The sequence below is a fragment of the Centruroides vittatus genome, unplaced genomic scaffold (assembly GCF_030686945.1).
Source record: "Centruroides vittatus isolate TY-2023 unplaced genomic scaffold, ASM3068694v2 contig_1213, whole genome shotgun sequence".
Classification (NCBI taxonomy): Eukaryota; Metazoa; Arthropoda; class Arachnida; order Scorpiones; family Buthidae; genus Centruroides; species Centruroides vittatus.
Window position 1 is genome coordinate 2,228,711 of NW_027120776.1, and position 17,063 is coordinate 2,245,773.

General features: G+C 29.5%; 1 protein-coding gene across 8 annotated transcripts in view; it reads left to right on the forward strand.

Annotated features, from left to right (window-relative positions):
- LOC136986462 (arginine-glutamic acid dipeptide repeats protein-like) overlaps positions 1 to 17,063 on the forward strand; it is a 91,644-nt gene that overhangs the window by 63,119 nt on the left and 11,462 nt on the right. For 7 of the 8 annotated variants that reach the window (XM_067284001.1, XM_067283996.1, XM_067284011.1 and 4 more), the window contains 6 exons: positions 94 to 383; positions 857 to 2,785; positions 4,273 to 4,420; positions 7,295 to 7,608; positions 8,904 to 9,579; positions 10,024 to 10,154. In XM_067284001.1, coding sequence (XP_067140102.1) covers positions 94 to 383; positions 857 to 2,785; positions 4,273 to 4,420; positions 7,295 to 7,608; positions 8,904 to 9,579; positions 10,024 to 10,154 — 3,488 coding nt within the window. The remainder of the gene's footprint in view (positions 1 to 93; positions 384 to 856; positions 2,786 to 4,272; positions 4,421 to 7,294; positions 7,609 to 8,903; positions 9,580 to 10,023; positions 10,155 to 17,063) is intronic. The other variant, XM_067284018.1, reaches the window with a different exon arrangement.

Sequence of the window (17,063 nt, forward strand, 5' to 3'; positions counted from 1 at the left end):
ATTGAATCATATAAACAAACAAAATATCATTTTTTTAGTAATATGCTGTTATGGATTAGGTTTTAAAAGTTCTTAAAATTTTATCCTGAATAGAAAATTACAAGAGAAAGTCCAGCGAAAGGTAAAAAACGAGCACGGGAAGAAAAGAATACACCGGAATGTGAAGAAGAAAAAAGTTCTCAGAGGAAACGTTGCACAAGCGACCAACCAACCAGTCCATCAGAATCTATCACAACCGAAAGCAGCAGTATTTCAAATGAAGAGAATGGGCACGAAGGTGATAATGAAGAACAAGAAGGTGATGGACTTAGTTCTCCATGCTCACCTCTTGATCCCTCTTTACCTCCACCCTTTCCTTCGACAACTGAGTGCACAAATGAAAAGTAAATATATTTTAACTTTTTATTTAATTTTTGATTTTGAGAATGATAAGAATTGTTTTTATTTTAATGACAAAAATCTGTTGAATATTAATTTATCTTTGTAAACAATTAAAACTGTTTTACTTAAATTTAATAATTAATCTAATTTGTATAATGTTTGTTTTAATGTTATGGTTAAAATAATTATTATACAAAAATGTTTAATGAAACTTAATGAATATATTTAGTTCTGTTGACCCTCAATTTTATGAATCGTGATATAATTGACTTTGGATACGGTATGCAGTCAGTATTATTGGTTCACTGTTTTCTCTGTTAGTCTGTTATATCAAAGGTCGATAATAATAAATTAGAGAAAAGAAGAGCAAAAATTGTGATGTCACTATTTTTAGTTATTTACGCGTAACATATAAGTTAAAATAAATTAAACATTTTGAATACTATGTAATCAATTATAATTTTTTAATTAATAGATCTGAAAATGATGCTCAAAAATTATCAGACAGTACTACAAATTCATCTATACCAAAAGATACATTTGTTCAGCCTCTTCCTCCAGACAGCATTGTTCCATTAGTGCAACAAATAAAAACAGAACAAGCAGAGACAGTAAGTACTGTTTGTCAGTTACAGGACACAAATTCGGGTAAAGATGAGGATGTGACTCAACCCATGGTACAAAATAATGAATGCACCATGAACACAGAACCTAGTCTGCCTTCTGTAATGGAAACTGTGATAGAGAAGAGTGATAGTCAGCCTCCCGTTGGAGAAAATGTAAGACCACCTTCTAGAAAAGAAAGTGTGGAAAATAAGGTTCTTCCAGTAACTGTTCTAGATTCTGTGAATGTAGAAAATCTGCCAGAAAGAGGGTGTAAAGCAATTTCAAATTCTCCCACTGCTTTAGATTGTGTGATTAGAAGCAATGTGTCTACTCCGACATCAGTGGAGTGTTTGAAACAAACCAAAACACCACCAATTGCAGTAGAAAGCACAACAAAAGGACAGACTCCTATTGCAAATGGTGGCATAAAAGATCTTAGTGTGCTTCCATCTATATCAGAAAATACAGTTAAAAGTTCAAAACCATTGCCTGTTTCAATTGATAGTATTGTGAAAGTAACAAAAAATTCTCCAGAACCAGCAGATAGCATAATGAAGAATAGTGTTATTCCATCTGTTGATAATATGTTCATATCACAACCAGCACCAATGGATAACAGAATTAAGAACAATTTACCTGTTCAAAACTCTGTGGAAAATATTTATGTAAATTCTGCTCTAGATAATCGAATAAAAAGTAACTTAGGACCTATAACGCCCATAGATAATGTGTTCTTAGCATCATCTAATCCCATGGAAAATAGAATTAAAACTGCTTTACCATCATCATCATCTACAGAAAATGCTTTTCCAGTAACAACTACTTTGACAGACACTAAAGTAAAAAGTAGTAATTTAACTCTCTCCACTTCAACATGCAGTGCTTTTGAAGGTAATGTTACGTCATCTGTAGTGCCTTTAAACCCAATGGTGAAAGTGAAGGAAGAAGTAAGATCTACCTCTTCCCCACATCACTCGCCTTCTTCCCCACTTTCTGGGCAGCCGGTATGTCTCACTTTTTCGCCTCATAAATCTAAATCAACAGTTATGGAGCAGGCTCCAACACTCAGGGAAAATGAACAAGTAACACTTTTTGCTTCACCATCATCACATAAATATCCAGGACCTTCTCCTCATAATATAAAAGTGGAGCCACCAGAACCTTGTCTTTCAAATATTTCTTCACATTTTCCAAGTTTTCAAGCACCTTCGGTCTCGTCGCCATCAAATCTTAATTTAGATAATCTTAGTTCTAATAACAACATTCATCCATTGAATCGAACTGATAAATCTGGTTCGCCTCATTCTTCAAATATGACAAAACAGTCGTATTCACCGTACGCTTTCCATCATCCTTATGCCTCACATATTTATCCATCTAGTGGTCTCCAGCATCATTTTGCCTATTCACAACAGCCTGTATCATCATCAGAAAATCCAGTGTCTTCCTCTTCCAATAAAATAGCAACATCCCTTTCTATAACACAACCCTTAACTTCAACCGCAGTCACTCAATCTTCCAAACATGTGTTATCAAGTTCTTTATCTTCTACCCAAATTTCTGCCTCCCAGTCACAAGTTCCACCAACTATTCATCCATCACAAACTCATGCATCAAAATCAATAGTATCAGGGATTGCTGGCAAACGTGATAGTGATAGTGGAGTCCACCACGCACCCCCAGTACATCATGGTGGCAATGAAGAAGATGAAGAACAAGAATCATTTGCAGTTACTCGTGGTCCTAGTCCAGAACCAAAGGTGGAAGATACAGAATGCCATCGTAGTCAATCGGCCATGTAAGTTTCTAATTGTGCTACAAATAAATTTTTATTGTTTTCTTAAAATTTCTTACATAGAATTAATGCATAATTGTCATAAATTAATAACTGTAACTATTAATATCAACAAAGATAACAGTAATTATTGATTTATTTTTAGAGCATCAATAATTGTCATATAATTATTAAGAGACAACAATTCGAAATAACAAATAAGTTTTGTTATGAATATTTTTCATTATATTGTATTATCATTAAATATATACAAAAGCTTTTATTTTAGAAGCTAATATTTTTGATATCAGCATACAAATTACACCAGAACAAATGTTTTTTGCTAATTTAATTAGCTATTGTTAGATTCTGATCAAATACAAAAACATAATCTTAAAGTTTGGTTTTATATTATGTTGGAATCTGATGGTGGCTAATTCAATTAGCCAAAAACATTTGTTTTGATATAAATTTAACACTGGATAGTAAAGGTTTTAGTTTCTAAAGTTGTACTCATTCAGTCGTTGCTTATATTTACATTAAAGTGATGTTCTTTTTACATTTTGAAGTGTTTCCCTCAGGGAAAAACTTATAAAATTTCACGTGCGTTTCTCAACTTTAATGCTTTCAAATTTTATAACTCATCTCAAATAGTAAATATATTAAGTTATAATACTAATAAAAATTTAAACTTCTGAAAATTTTAAAAAGATTAAATTTAAAAATAACATCTTTAAACAAAAGCCAGTTAGAGACTTCTTAACATCTTGAACCCAAAGTTATAAATTTATAAAATTAAATTTTTTCAAAATTTATTTAGTGAAGTTCTAAATGATCAACATCTATTTTAAATGTAATAAAAATAAAATTTTGATATTTTTTTTATGAACCTAAATTTGATTATTGTTTTAAATGAATTGAAAATATCTATTGCTTGTGAATTAGTTCAAATACAGGTATACCTCGAGTTACGTCGTTCTCGATTATACGTCGTTTGTCAAAAAAGTATATGGAAAAATAAAAATCAAGTTTAAGTCATTTTATTCGACTTTACATCCATATGCCACAAATATTGAAGTCGTAATATCACTAGAAAAGCGTTAAAAGCACATAAAATCGTATTAAAATATGTACATTTACAGTAAATGTTAATATAATCATAAATCCTAGAGAACGAGACACGAAAACATCTGTGTTTCTGTGCTGTCGTCTTATTTAGCAGTGTTTAAGTGCTAATTATTGGCGTTTTCCACCGTAGTTTCGACTTACGTCATAACTACACAGTAAATTCGACTTACATCACCTCTCCTGGAACCAAGTACCGACGTAAGGCGAAGTATACCTGTATAGAATATCTATACAAGTTTCAAATCTAGAAAACCACATATGATTAATAGTAATAAATATCAAATGTAAAGAATTTTTAAATAATAATCCATTACCGTTTTTAAGCCAACTTTATAAAATGATCAAAAAGAGAGATTAATTAGTATTTTGTTGAATTTGTTTAGATTTTTACGGCATTGGAATCGTGGCGACTGTAATTCTTGTGCAAGAACTGACCTCACTTTCAAACCCGTTCCTGATTCTTGCTTGGCAAGAAAGCGAGAGGAACGGGCAAGAAAAGCTGCCGAGAAAGAGAGGGAGGAAAATAAAGCGGTAAGTTAAAAATTTAAATTTTGTTTACGAAACACTGAATTTAAAAATATCTCTGCATGTATGTACAATATATACCGTGCACAAATTCCAAAATATTTATTTATTATATTTATTAACTTAATATTATTAACACATTATTTATTAATTTTATCAGTATACTTGACGATAGTTAAAAAAGCTCTCCTTTATTAAGAAATGATCATAATATTATGAAAGTGTTTAACAAAAATCCTGTACAGAATGATTTAAAAGAAATTGTTTAGCACTGAAAAGTACAGAAAATGAAAAAAATATACAAATGGTACCATCGGCAATTTAAAAATTTGTTTTCTATAAATATTTGCAAATGATATTTATTAAAAATGGTTTCACTGAATGTAGAATTATAAAAGACCTTACAGAAAAATACAATTAATTTAAAATACTTAAGAATTCTAAATTGAAAAAAAAAAAAAAAAAAAAAATTGGGAAAGTTGCAATTTAGTCACATGGAATTACAGTTGTAATTTACCAGAGTTCCACTTTTGCTTGTTGACATTACAACCAAGCGAAGAAGTTTAAAATAGGTCAGACAACTAAAGCATTGAAATGTGATAGACTCAAAATGCAATTATTTCAGGAAGTTTTTTTTTAATCAATGAAGTTTTGTGGAAGAAATTTGTTGGCTTACACAAGTGGTCCACATGTGCTCTTGAAGGTTTTGTTTTTGTAGTAAATGAATAACATGGAATAAACATACAAATCTGTTTCATTAGTGTCACAAACGTGATAACTTTCCAAGTACTGACTAACTCCTCCTTTGGAAAAACAAATCAAAAAACATTTCTTAAAATACAAATTTCAAGGAATAATTTATAAAAAAAAATTGATTTTTTTTTCCATGCCAGATAATATTTATTAGAGAAAAAGTTAAAAATTGTAACAGCTTAAGTTATATATTAAAATTATTTTTGTTAGTATTTGTTATTTGTTTTTCTAAATCTATATTCCTGAAATCATTAATAATATATATAAAATCTTACAAACTTAAAATTATACAAGATAAACATTTTACTGAATTATTTGGTATTAGTTACACAGATCTGTTAAATGTGCTGAGAAATATTCATCTACATTAATGAAATATTTAAATATATGCAAGTATTTTTAGATGAGATATTAAATTTAGCACTATTACAATGATGGTAAGTACAGAGGGGCCCTAAACCTATCTACCAAGTTTAGTATTTTATTACAATTGAATATTAAAATTAGCGTTTAATTACACTCCGTTCAATATGTTCTTAACTTCAACAATCTTTGTGCTGTCAAAGGGAATCTACCGAACCACATACTCTCTAGATCTGAATTGCCTAGATTTCTTTTCGCAGAAATATCTCAAGGGTAGAATGTACAAAAACGGTCTAAAGAATTTGGAGGAACTTGAGTCATCTATTGGATTGAAATCATTTTATTCCAAGAGACATTCTTCAGAATGAGAAGTTGGACTCTGGAATGTGATTAAGGACAATCAGGATATAAGTTGAGGATGAACATATTGAACATAAATGCTTTCAAATGCAGATTTGAATGGTATTTGAGTTAGTTCTGAATGTTGGGTATTCAGGTACACCACGGGTACACATTTAAAGGATTAGATGTACAACATGAAAAATTATAGACAAGCAAAATAATCTTAAAAAACAATTAAATCCTTGAAAATGTTTACTATTCTATTTAACTGTTTTTAATTGAATGTTGTTTCTAATGAACTATCATTTCCAAATTTTTAAAGATCAGTTTTGCAAACTAAAATTTTTTAATTGATTAAAACTATTAATTAGAGAATGATGTGTTTTTAGAATTGCTGAATTATTAATATTTAAAATAGATATATTTTATTGTATAAAAATGATATATCCTGTTATTAATCTGCAACCATAAAACTGTATGACTGAAAAGGAGGAAAGCAGGTTTATTTATGTATTATTTATTAATAAATCCTTCAATCTTTTAGAAAAGTACAAATTTATTAAATTGTCTCCGAATAAATTTTCCGAACGTTATGAAATATTAATAAACTGGAAAAAGATTTATTCAGAAGTTAACTTTTTCGTTACACAATTTATAATGTTTTGCACTTTGTTTTCATTCTTAGATTAGTTCATTAAAACCTGTCATAAATCAATTGTTATGAAGCGTAATTATGGGGGATTTGGAGCGGGTTAAAAGATATTTTGAAAAATGTTATCGATGTTAGATTATTAAAGGTTTTCTCAAATTTATAATTTTGCTTAACACGTCCTTTTTAAAACTCGAATTTGCTGATTGATATTTATTACACTAGACAAGGGTGGATGGGGCTATATTTTTTTTTAATTTAAACTTTAGTGGGTGTTTTTAATGAAGTTAAGTATTACAAGAAGCCTTTTTATTCCATGATATAATAAATTACTTTCTTCTGAGAACTCAAGTATTTTCACTAACACATTTGTGGATTTGTAAACCACAGGTTGAGAAATTGTTACCTAAATTATCTTGCATACAATTGGGTATGAAAATTTTAGTTTCAACATTAATTCCAGTATGATTTGTGTGTATCATTGTTTAGTTGTACTGATAATACAGCATTAAACTAGTAGATAACTTTTTGACCGCCATATTTTATTTTAGATTTGTTTCTAAACTTTTGATTTTTAATTCAGTTATATATTTTTATATAGTCCTTCATTAGAAAACTTTAGTATTTATCCATTAGAATTGTAATATATAATAATTTATAATAATACTATACATGATAGCACTGGTATAAATTTTTTCTGCATGTAAAAATATATTTCATTGCATTTATTTAAGACAAAATATTAATTAAAAAATTTTTTTATTTATTTTTAGAAACTCGGGGTCTCGGAAAGGGGTATTGGCCTGGATTGTAAGTCTGGTTCCATCTCACACGGTGATAATCATCTCAGTCCATTCGATCGCATCCCTCCTCGTAGCTGTCACGATACCCCGGCATTAAGGCAGTTGAGCGAATATGCACGACCGCACGCTACGTTTTCGCCATGCTATACGAGAACGTCTGTCGGAGGACCTATACCTTCCGTTGGGAACGCCGGTATCCCATTAGGAATGTTACCTCACGGAATAGATCCTATTCTTCATTATCAGTTGTCATCAGGAATGTACGGTGCTGCAGCAAGGGAAAGGTAACGTATACTTTGAATTTTAACCGATTAAAAAGCAAAACAGATCATATATTACGTGTTTTTAATTGCATATTTATTAGATAATCGCAAATATTTTTAATTATATTTACTTAGGATATTTTGTCTTTGTTGTATTTGTTACTGTAAATAAGTTTATATGCATTAATTTAGAAAAATAAACTATATAAAGTAGTAATTCTTTGGATAAATTAAGTATTATAAAAAGTATTTACATAATTGGAAGAAAAATAAATGTCTTCATATTTTGCCGATTTGAACATCTAAGGAACACGCCAGTCTCTATAGTGGAGTCCTTTATTTGAGGCTACTCATCTACCTCAATATGCAAAAGCACTTAAAAATTCCTGAGCAGTGGCACAATATAAAAATATATTAATTAATAAACAAAATTGCCAGTGATTGGCAATTTTATTTATTAATTAATATCAAAGTGGATGAGCAGCCTCGAATAAAAGGTTACCTTCACTGTAAAGACTGTTGTGTTCCTGAGGTGTCGAAAAAGACAAATACGAAGACATTTATTGTTTCTTCCAATTATGAGAATACTTTTTTTATAATTCATTGTTTTCTTGGCAGTTTTATTTAATAATTAAATATTATATTATAATTTGACTTTTCTAAATATATGCATTCAAAATTTTTCAATAAATAAATATCAAGATATTGTAATTATTGCTTTCTATTAAACTTTATGTAGCAAATACAACAATAATGTAAAATTGTACAGTTAAGAATAAACACTTTTACTGTACTTGTTAATAAGAGTTACCCAAAACATCAAACAATAGAAATTTTAATAAAAACATGGAATAGCACTTTTACATGAATTCACTAGTTCTATTATTAACCATACAACAAATAGCACATGTACCGTATGTGAGGCTCTCATTTCGTTATATCCATACACTTTTTAACAACAGAACTAATTTTAAAAATTTGCAATTTCAACTGTGCTTTATGTAAAAATTCTTTCGCATGTTTTTAAAAGAATTTCTACCATTTATTGTTGTTGGTGACTTTATTAACTAATTTATATCATGTAAATATTTATAAATATATTCATATTTTTATTTATTATTTAGGCAATTAAATGATTTAATTTCAATTTGTTCATATTTAAGAGTTTTATATTAATTAAAAGTTTGTAAAACTTTGCTAATTTTCTTAGTTTCTGTTTAAGAGGTAATTCCTATATAAAAATATAATTTATTATTGTTTTTGAAAGTATTTAACCAATTTTAAATGAACTAAAATTTATCTTATATTATTCATAGGTTTGAATTAGAATTAGAAAGAGAGAAAAGGGAACGTGACTTGCAGGACAAGTTAAAAGCAGAATTTGAACTGAAATCACGTCTTCCTCCTGGAATGGCCGGTGCAGTAGCTGGCGGTGCATTTGATCCTCATTGGTTAGAATTGCAAAGACGCTACAGTGCAATGCCGGGTGGACCCGCACCCAACATGGTTGCGGGTCCATCTTCGGGAATACCTCCTCCCTTTGGACTCTATCCTCCGAATGACAGAGAACGACTAGAACGATTAGGTATCGCAACGTCACTTTCGGGTCCGGAAGTTGCCATTGATCGCCTATCGGCAGAACGGGTACATTCTGAACGTCTGATGTTGGGCACAGATCCTCTACTTCGTCTCCAAATGGCAGGTATCACCCCTGAACTACATACCCATGCTCATACACATGCTCATGCCCACACTCATCTTCATTTACACCCACATGATCCTGTATCTGTTGCAGCAGCAGCAGCTGCTGCTATGGGAGTATCTTCTCATACAGGAGTTGATCCTTCTGGCCATCCTGCATCTGGACCTCACCCATTACTACCTCCTGCTGGATATACAGGACCACGACCAGGTATTCTGCAAAGATCTGAGCTGTTGCATCCTCAATCTGGAATGCTGAGGCCACAATATGAAGATCAACTGGCTCATCAGGTATTTCTAAATAATTAATTGCTTCAAATACAAGTAATTTTAACAGCAGTGTTTTTCAAATGAAATTTAAGCAGTGAAAAATTCTATGGCAATTTTTATTTGAAGTTTTTGAAAAGATGAAATCCTGCATCCTAATTCAAAATTATTCTTTCTGAATAATTATTTGCTTTCCTTAAAGTAAAAATTCGATGTTTGAAAATTACAGAATTAAGAATAATGTAAATAAATCAAGAATATTAAAAATTAGTTAATAATTTAATATATATTAATTCATGAATTTTTTGGAACATTTAATGTAAAGGTATGTACAACTAAATTTGTTTTCATACGAAGATAATTATAGTAAGTTAATTTCAATTTTTTTTTAAATAAAAAATTAGTTTTAAAATTTCACGTGAGCATTTATAAATTGCATATTAATTAAAACCGTGCTTTTATTTTCAGTTATCAGCTCAGTTAGCTCACCAAGAGCAGATACAACGACAAATGCTGTTGGAGCGCGAGCGATACGCTCACATGGGTGGCAGTATTCCTCATCCTTCTCAATTAATCCCTCAACACGAGGAATTTTTACGGTAAGAATTTTCAAAATTTTCCTACAATAAAGTTTGACGAAGGAAAGACTTTACACTAATTTATTTATTTTACACAAATAAGTATTTTTCGCAATTTTTTTTAGTTGATTATTCCCTTATGTCGGAAGTTTAAACTAGAAGATTATGACATCAAAGAACACGATTCACAAACATCTCGCTTTATAGTTCATTTCACATGATTTGATTTAGAGCAAAGGGTTCCTAATCTATTTTCTTATTGACCCTTTTCCAAAATTAGATTTAATTTACCAACTCTTTCTATACTGATAGAGAATAAGAAAAAATTATAAATAAAATGAAATAAAATAATCAGATAGGAATAGTAATAATTTTTTTTAATAAACATGATTCTATGCTTTTACTTCACTAAAATTTAAAGATATATGAATTTTCATTATTTACTATTATAATTATGTTGGTGAAGTGCATCCTACTCAGCTTATACTAGCGTGTAGTATCACACCAGATACAGGAATTTATTTTTATGTACGAATAAAATTAATTTGACGACAAACTCCCGAATAAATCGATTGACCCTTCAGATCAATGGCAACTGAATCGCAAACTCTCATTTACGGTAATAAATATTACTTACGTTAACATTACAAAATTGAAGAAAATTATACAATTTATTTATTAATTAATATATTTAAAATATACGAGAGGTATCCAATATTAAAGGTACAAGCAAAAGTTACATTAACATTTCTAATTAAAGAAAATATTTAATGCATTCCACAAAAACTACATACTTTTGTTTATTTCTCGACATAATTTCTTTAAATTTTGAGACATTTATCCCTTTATGGTACTGTTGCTTGTTAAGTTGCGTGAAGTAGTCCAGAATGGTGTCTTGCAATTCCTCTTGATCTGCAAAGTGTTTCCCTGCCAAAAATTTCTTTAAAGGTTCAAATAAATGAAAATCTGAGGGGGCTAAATCTGGACTAAATGGAGGATGTTGCAGGACCTCTGCTATGCCAACCACAATTTGGTTTGATTTGACGTGTGGAGTATAGTCCAGATAATGAGAAATAAACAAAAGTATGTAAATGTATTAAATATTTTCATTAATTGTAAATGTTAATGTAATTTTTGCTTGTACCTTTAATATCGGACACCCCTCGTACTATTAACTGCTACTTAAATTGAAGATTTTTAAAAAATTTACAAACAGTATTATGTGATAATTCGATTAATAAAAAATTATAATAGTGTAATGATAATCATTGTTCTTTGACTTTCTATAACTTATGAGAATTCTTTGACTAAAATTATATTTATGAGAAATTGAAATAATTTATGAAAAAGTGTTTGCAGTGATAAAACATTACTTTGTAAGTATAGTTTTAACTTCTCTTTCTCTATCTTTAAAGAACTTCACTTACAGTTAAACATTACACATGCTATTAATTAAATACTGTCGTTTTAACTTTGTTTCTTCTCGTCAATGTTACACTTATCCATTTTTAATAAATTAAGAAAATATAATGCCGACAAAAAAGAGAATAGAATACGGTAACAATTTAGGTTGAAATCTGTTAATACAATGAATATATGTCTACTGTAAATATACTGCATTCGTATGTTACTTTTTATAATTTAAAACTAATGTTTTATTTTATTTTTTGAAGTTATGATATATTAACATGTTTTTTTTTTACTTATTTTTGATTACCTATTTAAATGATTTTAAAATAAACGTTGAACATTAAAAATTGTTAAGATTAAATGATGATTTCCAACTAGAACCACACAATCAGATTAAATAAATTTTTAGAGTGATTTTAAAAATATTTATTAAGCAAAGCTCAAAAAGGAGAAGAAATCACTTTCTTATTTATATACATATATGAGATAGGAATGGATAATTTTAATACACAAATTAAAAATGAAAACTAGATTAGTTTATCGAAATATTGGGTGTTCCAAAAGTCAATTAATTGAGATTTGGTCACTTAATGAAGTGACTGAATCAGAACTAATTATTCCTGATTCGGCCAATTCATTTTCCATTATTCCAGATTAGTTTTAATATTGTTAAGAAATGCTACCATTTTAAATTATTGTAATTATGTTAATTATTATTTGAGAATATTGTAATATACATTAAAACATTGGAAAACTGTCCAATTTCTCAATGTGTGCCCCTCTTGTCACACCTCACATTCAATAGATAGATACTCAAATTTTTCCTACACTCACTATGGCATATCCATTGTCACTCTTCCCTCAGAAACCACAATTCTATAGTTCCTGCAGATTACTTGTGTTGCACAGTGACGAATGATTCTGCAGAACACAAAACTCCTTCTCTGTTGCAGCGTCGCCATCTTTGTTTATGGTGGTAGAAGACAAAATGTTTGAATGCAGATAGAAGACGAAACTCGAGAAGTCACTCTATCGATCGGTGTACTCCGCATACTTCTCAGATAATAATTAAAATAATTTAAAATGGTAGCATTTATTTTGGAAGATCCTGTATGGGAGATTGCTTACTTACAAGCATTCAACTTACGAACAGTTCAACCGTAGGTCTAAAATTTAAATTTCAAGCAGATTGTGAAGTTCTCTTGCCACTCGTGGGGTGATGTTGAAGTCAGTTTCTGGCCAATGATAAATAACATGGGCTTATTTCTATCACGTATTGTCATTTTCTTTTTCTTCTCTGCATGAATTCTGAGGTTCCATTGTTGCTTGCAAGGTGGTGTCGGAGTAAAGCCATTGTTTGCAATTTTTATAAACTTTTACAATTAGTTCTTCAAAAATGCATCCAAAATGAAGTAAATGTAGCATTGGAGATAGAGCCAAACTTCTTGCATTTATCATCATGGAAACTATACTGAACATTATAAAAACTAAGTGCCTTAAATGAAAAAACTGCATTTGAAACACCCACTATTAAGCAGTAGCGAGTGGGTAAACAAGCATAATGTATACGTTAAGTACGTCATAGAATCAAACACTAAAAATATGAAGTTATTCTGTGTACAAATGTACTTTCTAGGTTAGTTTTTGACTTACGACGAAACCTCGGGAACTAATCTATTTGTAAGTAGGGGAGCACTTTTATATCCAATTAATCGACTTTTGGGTCACTTGTATATTTACACTTAGTGTATAATGAAATAAAAATTTCATTCAGTGTTATTACAAAGTTTCCATATAAAATGTTTACCCGGTAAATTTTATAAATTCAAAATTGTGTATTTTATTTTACTGAAATTAAAGATATATCAGTCATTTCTTTTATAATATTTTTAAATGTAATAAAAAATATATAAATTTATTTGCGACCTTGAAACCCGCAATAATTTGCCCACGTAAACCAATTGGGCCCTTCGGAGTCGCTAGCGACCAGATCGGGAACCTTTGATTTAAATAGTTACATTTAAATTACCCGTAAAGGCAAAATGTATTATTATACTTTGGAATAAAACAGATTAACAATTTTATTTGTCCAACCAGTTATTTGTGATAATGTCGTCATTAAAATATAAAATGAAAATTATTATTATAAAATACATGTAGAGAATGTATTGTATATAAATGTTTACCTGTGTATAACAATATCATATTTTAATGTGGATTAAATTCCTTTAGAATCGGCATACTCCGAGAAATGTGCAAAGATCGGCAGAATCGAGTTACTTTCAATTCTAACTGTTCAATTTAAAGGACTAATCAGTTTTATATGTGAGTGGATTATGTATTATTTGTGGATGTAGTAAAAATTCAATTTTTATATCTTCATACATCAATATTATATCATTTAATAATATCGACCCTTATTCAGATGACATTTTAGCATTTAATGCCTTATGTTAAATGTCACTGGAGTATCGAAGCATTGAAATCTTGTATAGCAGAACTATATATAAGGCTTAATTTCCAGAATTATTGTACAAATGATACAGAAACGATATGTTGATTGGCATAGCGAAACTGGATTTTTCAAATGAATGGTCTATTTACGACCGTGAAATTGTCCGTCAAAGCTAACTGTAAAATTTTAAAACAGATTTGATATCGAACTTGATATTTTTGTTTTTTATTTAAGATGACGATTAATGACGCGTCATAATCACAAGTACGATGTATTGTTATTAATTCTCATCTCTTGTGATATTGTAGTTAGTATCGTGGAAATGTTTAATGTTAATTATTATGCAACATACTAATAACACGAATACGTAGATATGTACAGTACATTATATAAAAAATTTGAAATTGCCCACTTAAACAAGTATACAGTACACGACTGCTATTTTCAGTATATTACTATCAAAAATATAAGATTCGTGTGGCCCACATTGAAAAAATTAATCAAGTATAGTTTAATTTTAAACATTTCAGGTAATGATTACAAATAATTTTATTTGAGCTTTGCTATTTTAATAAAAAAAATCAAAATTTTACCACTGTCGATCGTATTGTTGTACGCTCGACTGTAGTCACCGGTCGATTGAAGATACCAATAACTTTTATTGTTTTATTTATTAAATAAATTATAATTAAACTGTATGCAATTCGTATGAAGGAACTTCTTATTTTTACCGTAGATGCCGAATTTTATTGCTACGCCACCGGTTAAACGGAATAAAACATCTCTCGACTTTTAGAAAACTGTAAATACTCAAATAATTTTTATGTTTGTCGTTCGGTTTGTCTTTCAGATCAATGCAACAGTAATATAAACTTCTATTGTAGGATAAATAATAATATTACTATTATTAGTATAATTATCGTAAGTCTCCAAATTAGAATTGGGCTAAGCTATTAACTCAAAGTAGCTCTATTCCAGTGTGGAGATTTTCAGTTAAATTCTTAATCTCTTATTACAGTTAATTATCTCATTAGAAATCTTCACTACAAGTTTATTGTTACATCCCTTTTGCAGGAAATTTATTATTTAAAACATTAAGCATCTAATTATTCCTAAACTAAACTGATAGACGCTCTGACTTTGGTTAGAACTTTTATCTTTCCTGTTTATTTTATCAACTAGTTTGTTATTAAATATTTATTTTTACTTTCTTTGTTATAACATTTTAAATACACTTTTTGGCAAAGTAAAGTAATAGTAGCATAAACTTTTTGTACGCGACATCCAAAGAAATCCTCTGTTATGTCTGTAAAAATGCTTTCTCATCATCATTCTAAAAGCAACACGCCAGCTGACATGTTTATCAAGTTCTAATTTGGCAGAAAAGCAAATGTTAAAGTTCATTGCATTTGCCTTTTTGCCAAATTGCTACTTATAAGAGGATTTTGTTTCTTTTCCGTTTGTTTTGTCGTAAATCGTGTTTAAATGATTTTGAAATAGATCCGTGTAATGCTTACAATGTAAACGTTTAACGTAAGCGTTAGAACCTCCTTTCTTCTTCCTGCAAGAATGTGATTATACAAAATATAAAGTTAGAAATTGCCACATAAGACTTTTCCTCGTACAAATGTCAAGCTGTTGTTTTGAAATAACGTGCAAGCATTTTTGAGGTAAAGTTTGCAAAAAATAAAAAGTGCAAATTTTGTATTTTAAATGTTTTGTATACGGGAATTTCAGTCGAAATTATTTTACGCAATTACTACTAAACCAAATGATTGCCATAATTAATCAAGCTATTTTTAATAATTAGACATTAAATAATTTGGTATTAAAGATGGCACTTAACGTCTACTTCTAATACCAAATTACTTAATATCTAATTATTAATAGTAGCAAAAAATAGCCCTATTAATTACGGCGATTGTTTGGTTTAGCATTAATACATTGGGCTTTGGGATGTTTTTTATATATATTTACATAATTACCTTTATAAAAAGAATTACAATAAGATGGGTGCCAAATTACTCAGACCCAACTCCTCACAAATATAAAAAATAATCTGCTTTAATTAAACAACAAAAATGGCAAAATTAAACATTTATAAAGTTTCAAACTCAATCAAAATCACGAATGCAAAGAACAGTTCATTGTTATAAGCATAATAAATTTATACATAACAATTCAATAGTACATTTGTAATCGATAATTTCAATATCAGAATTGATAAATTAAAATTTATATGAATTTAATTTATCAAGAAAAGTTTTAATCTCTTCCGAAGCTAATAAATATTTATGCATATTTATTAAATATTCAAGAGGATTTTGCTCTGTGCCATTAAGAGAAGTTGGAATCATTTTTTAAAGAATTGTTTATAAAACTTTTTGATAATTTGTCGCTATCTCGATTTAATTTTATGACTCAAATGTTCGTGATTAACCCACCGGTGGCTGAATATCACCGAACGCTAATAATTGGTTCTGAATTCGTGCCCAACCGATGGCCAGCCACATCAAAGTTTTTCGGGTTTTCTTTGTGTTTCTAACATAAATAGGGACCGATTTTTCTGTAGAACTCCCGGGATGTACGTACCCCCTCTGGCAATTGCCCTTGTGTTGCATTGCTCTATTCGACAATACTAAACAAAACAAAACCAAAGGAATGATTCATATCACTTTACAGATTGCAACATTTTTATAGACTATTTGTATGTAAAGAATAAACTACATTTGTATTAACTTTCTTCTGTGAATAAATTAATGTAATAATTTGAATTTTCGGTCCCATGGACGAAAGACTATGAGGATGCGAGTCTTGCCCAAATGTACTTTATTTCTCATTTCGGACTTATTTTCCAACACCCCGGTTATAAAATATATTTGAAAATCTCACTACATTGCCCTAGAATATTTCAAAAGTGGTAAAAACAAGTTGTTTTGAATGGATAATTATCTGTCAAAGAGTTCGTTATCTGAGATATTTTTCGTATAATGTTGTTTATAGATTTTTAAAATTTTCTTTTGATTTTATCAAATATTTAATTATTGATGACTACCAGTTTGGCG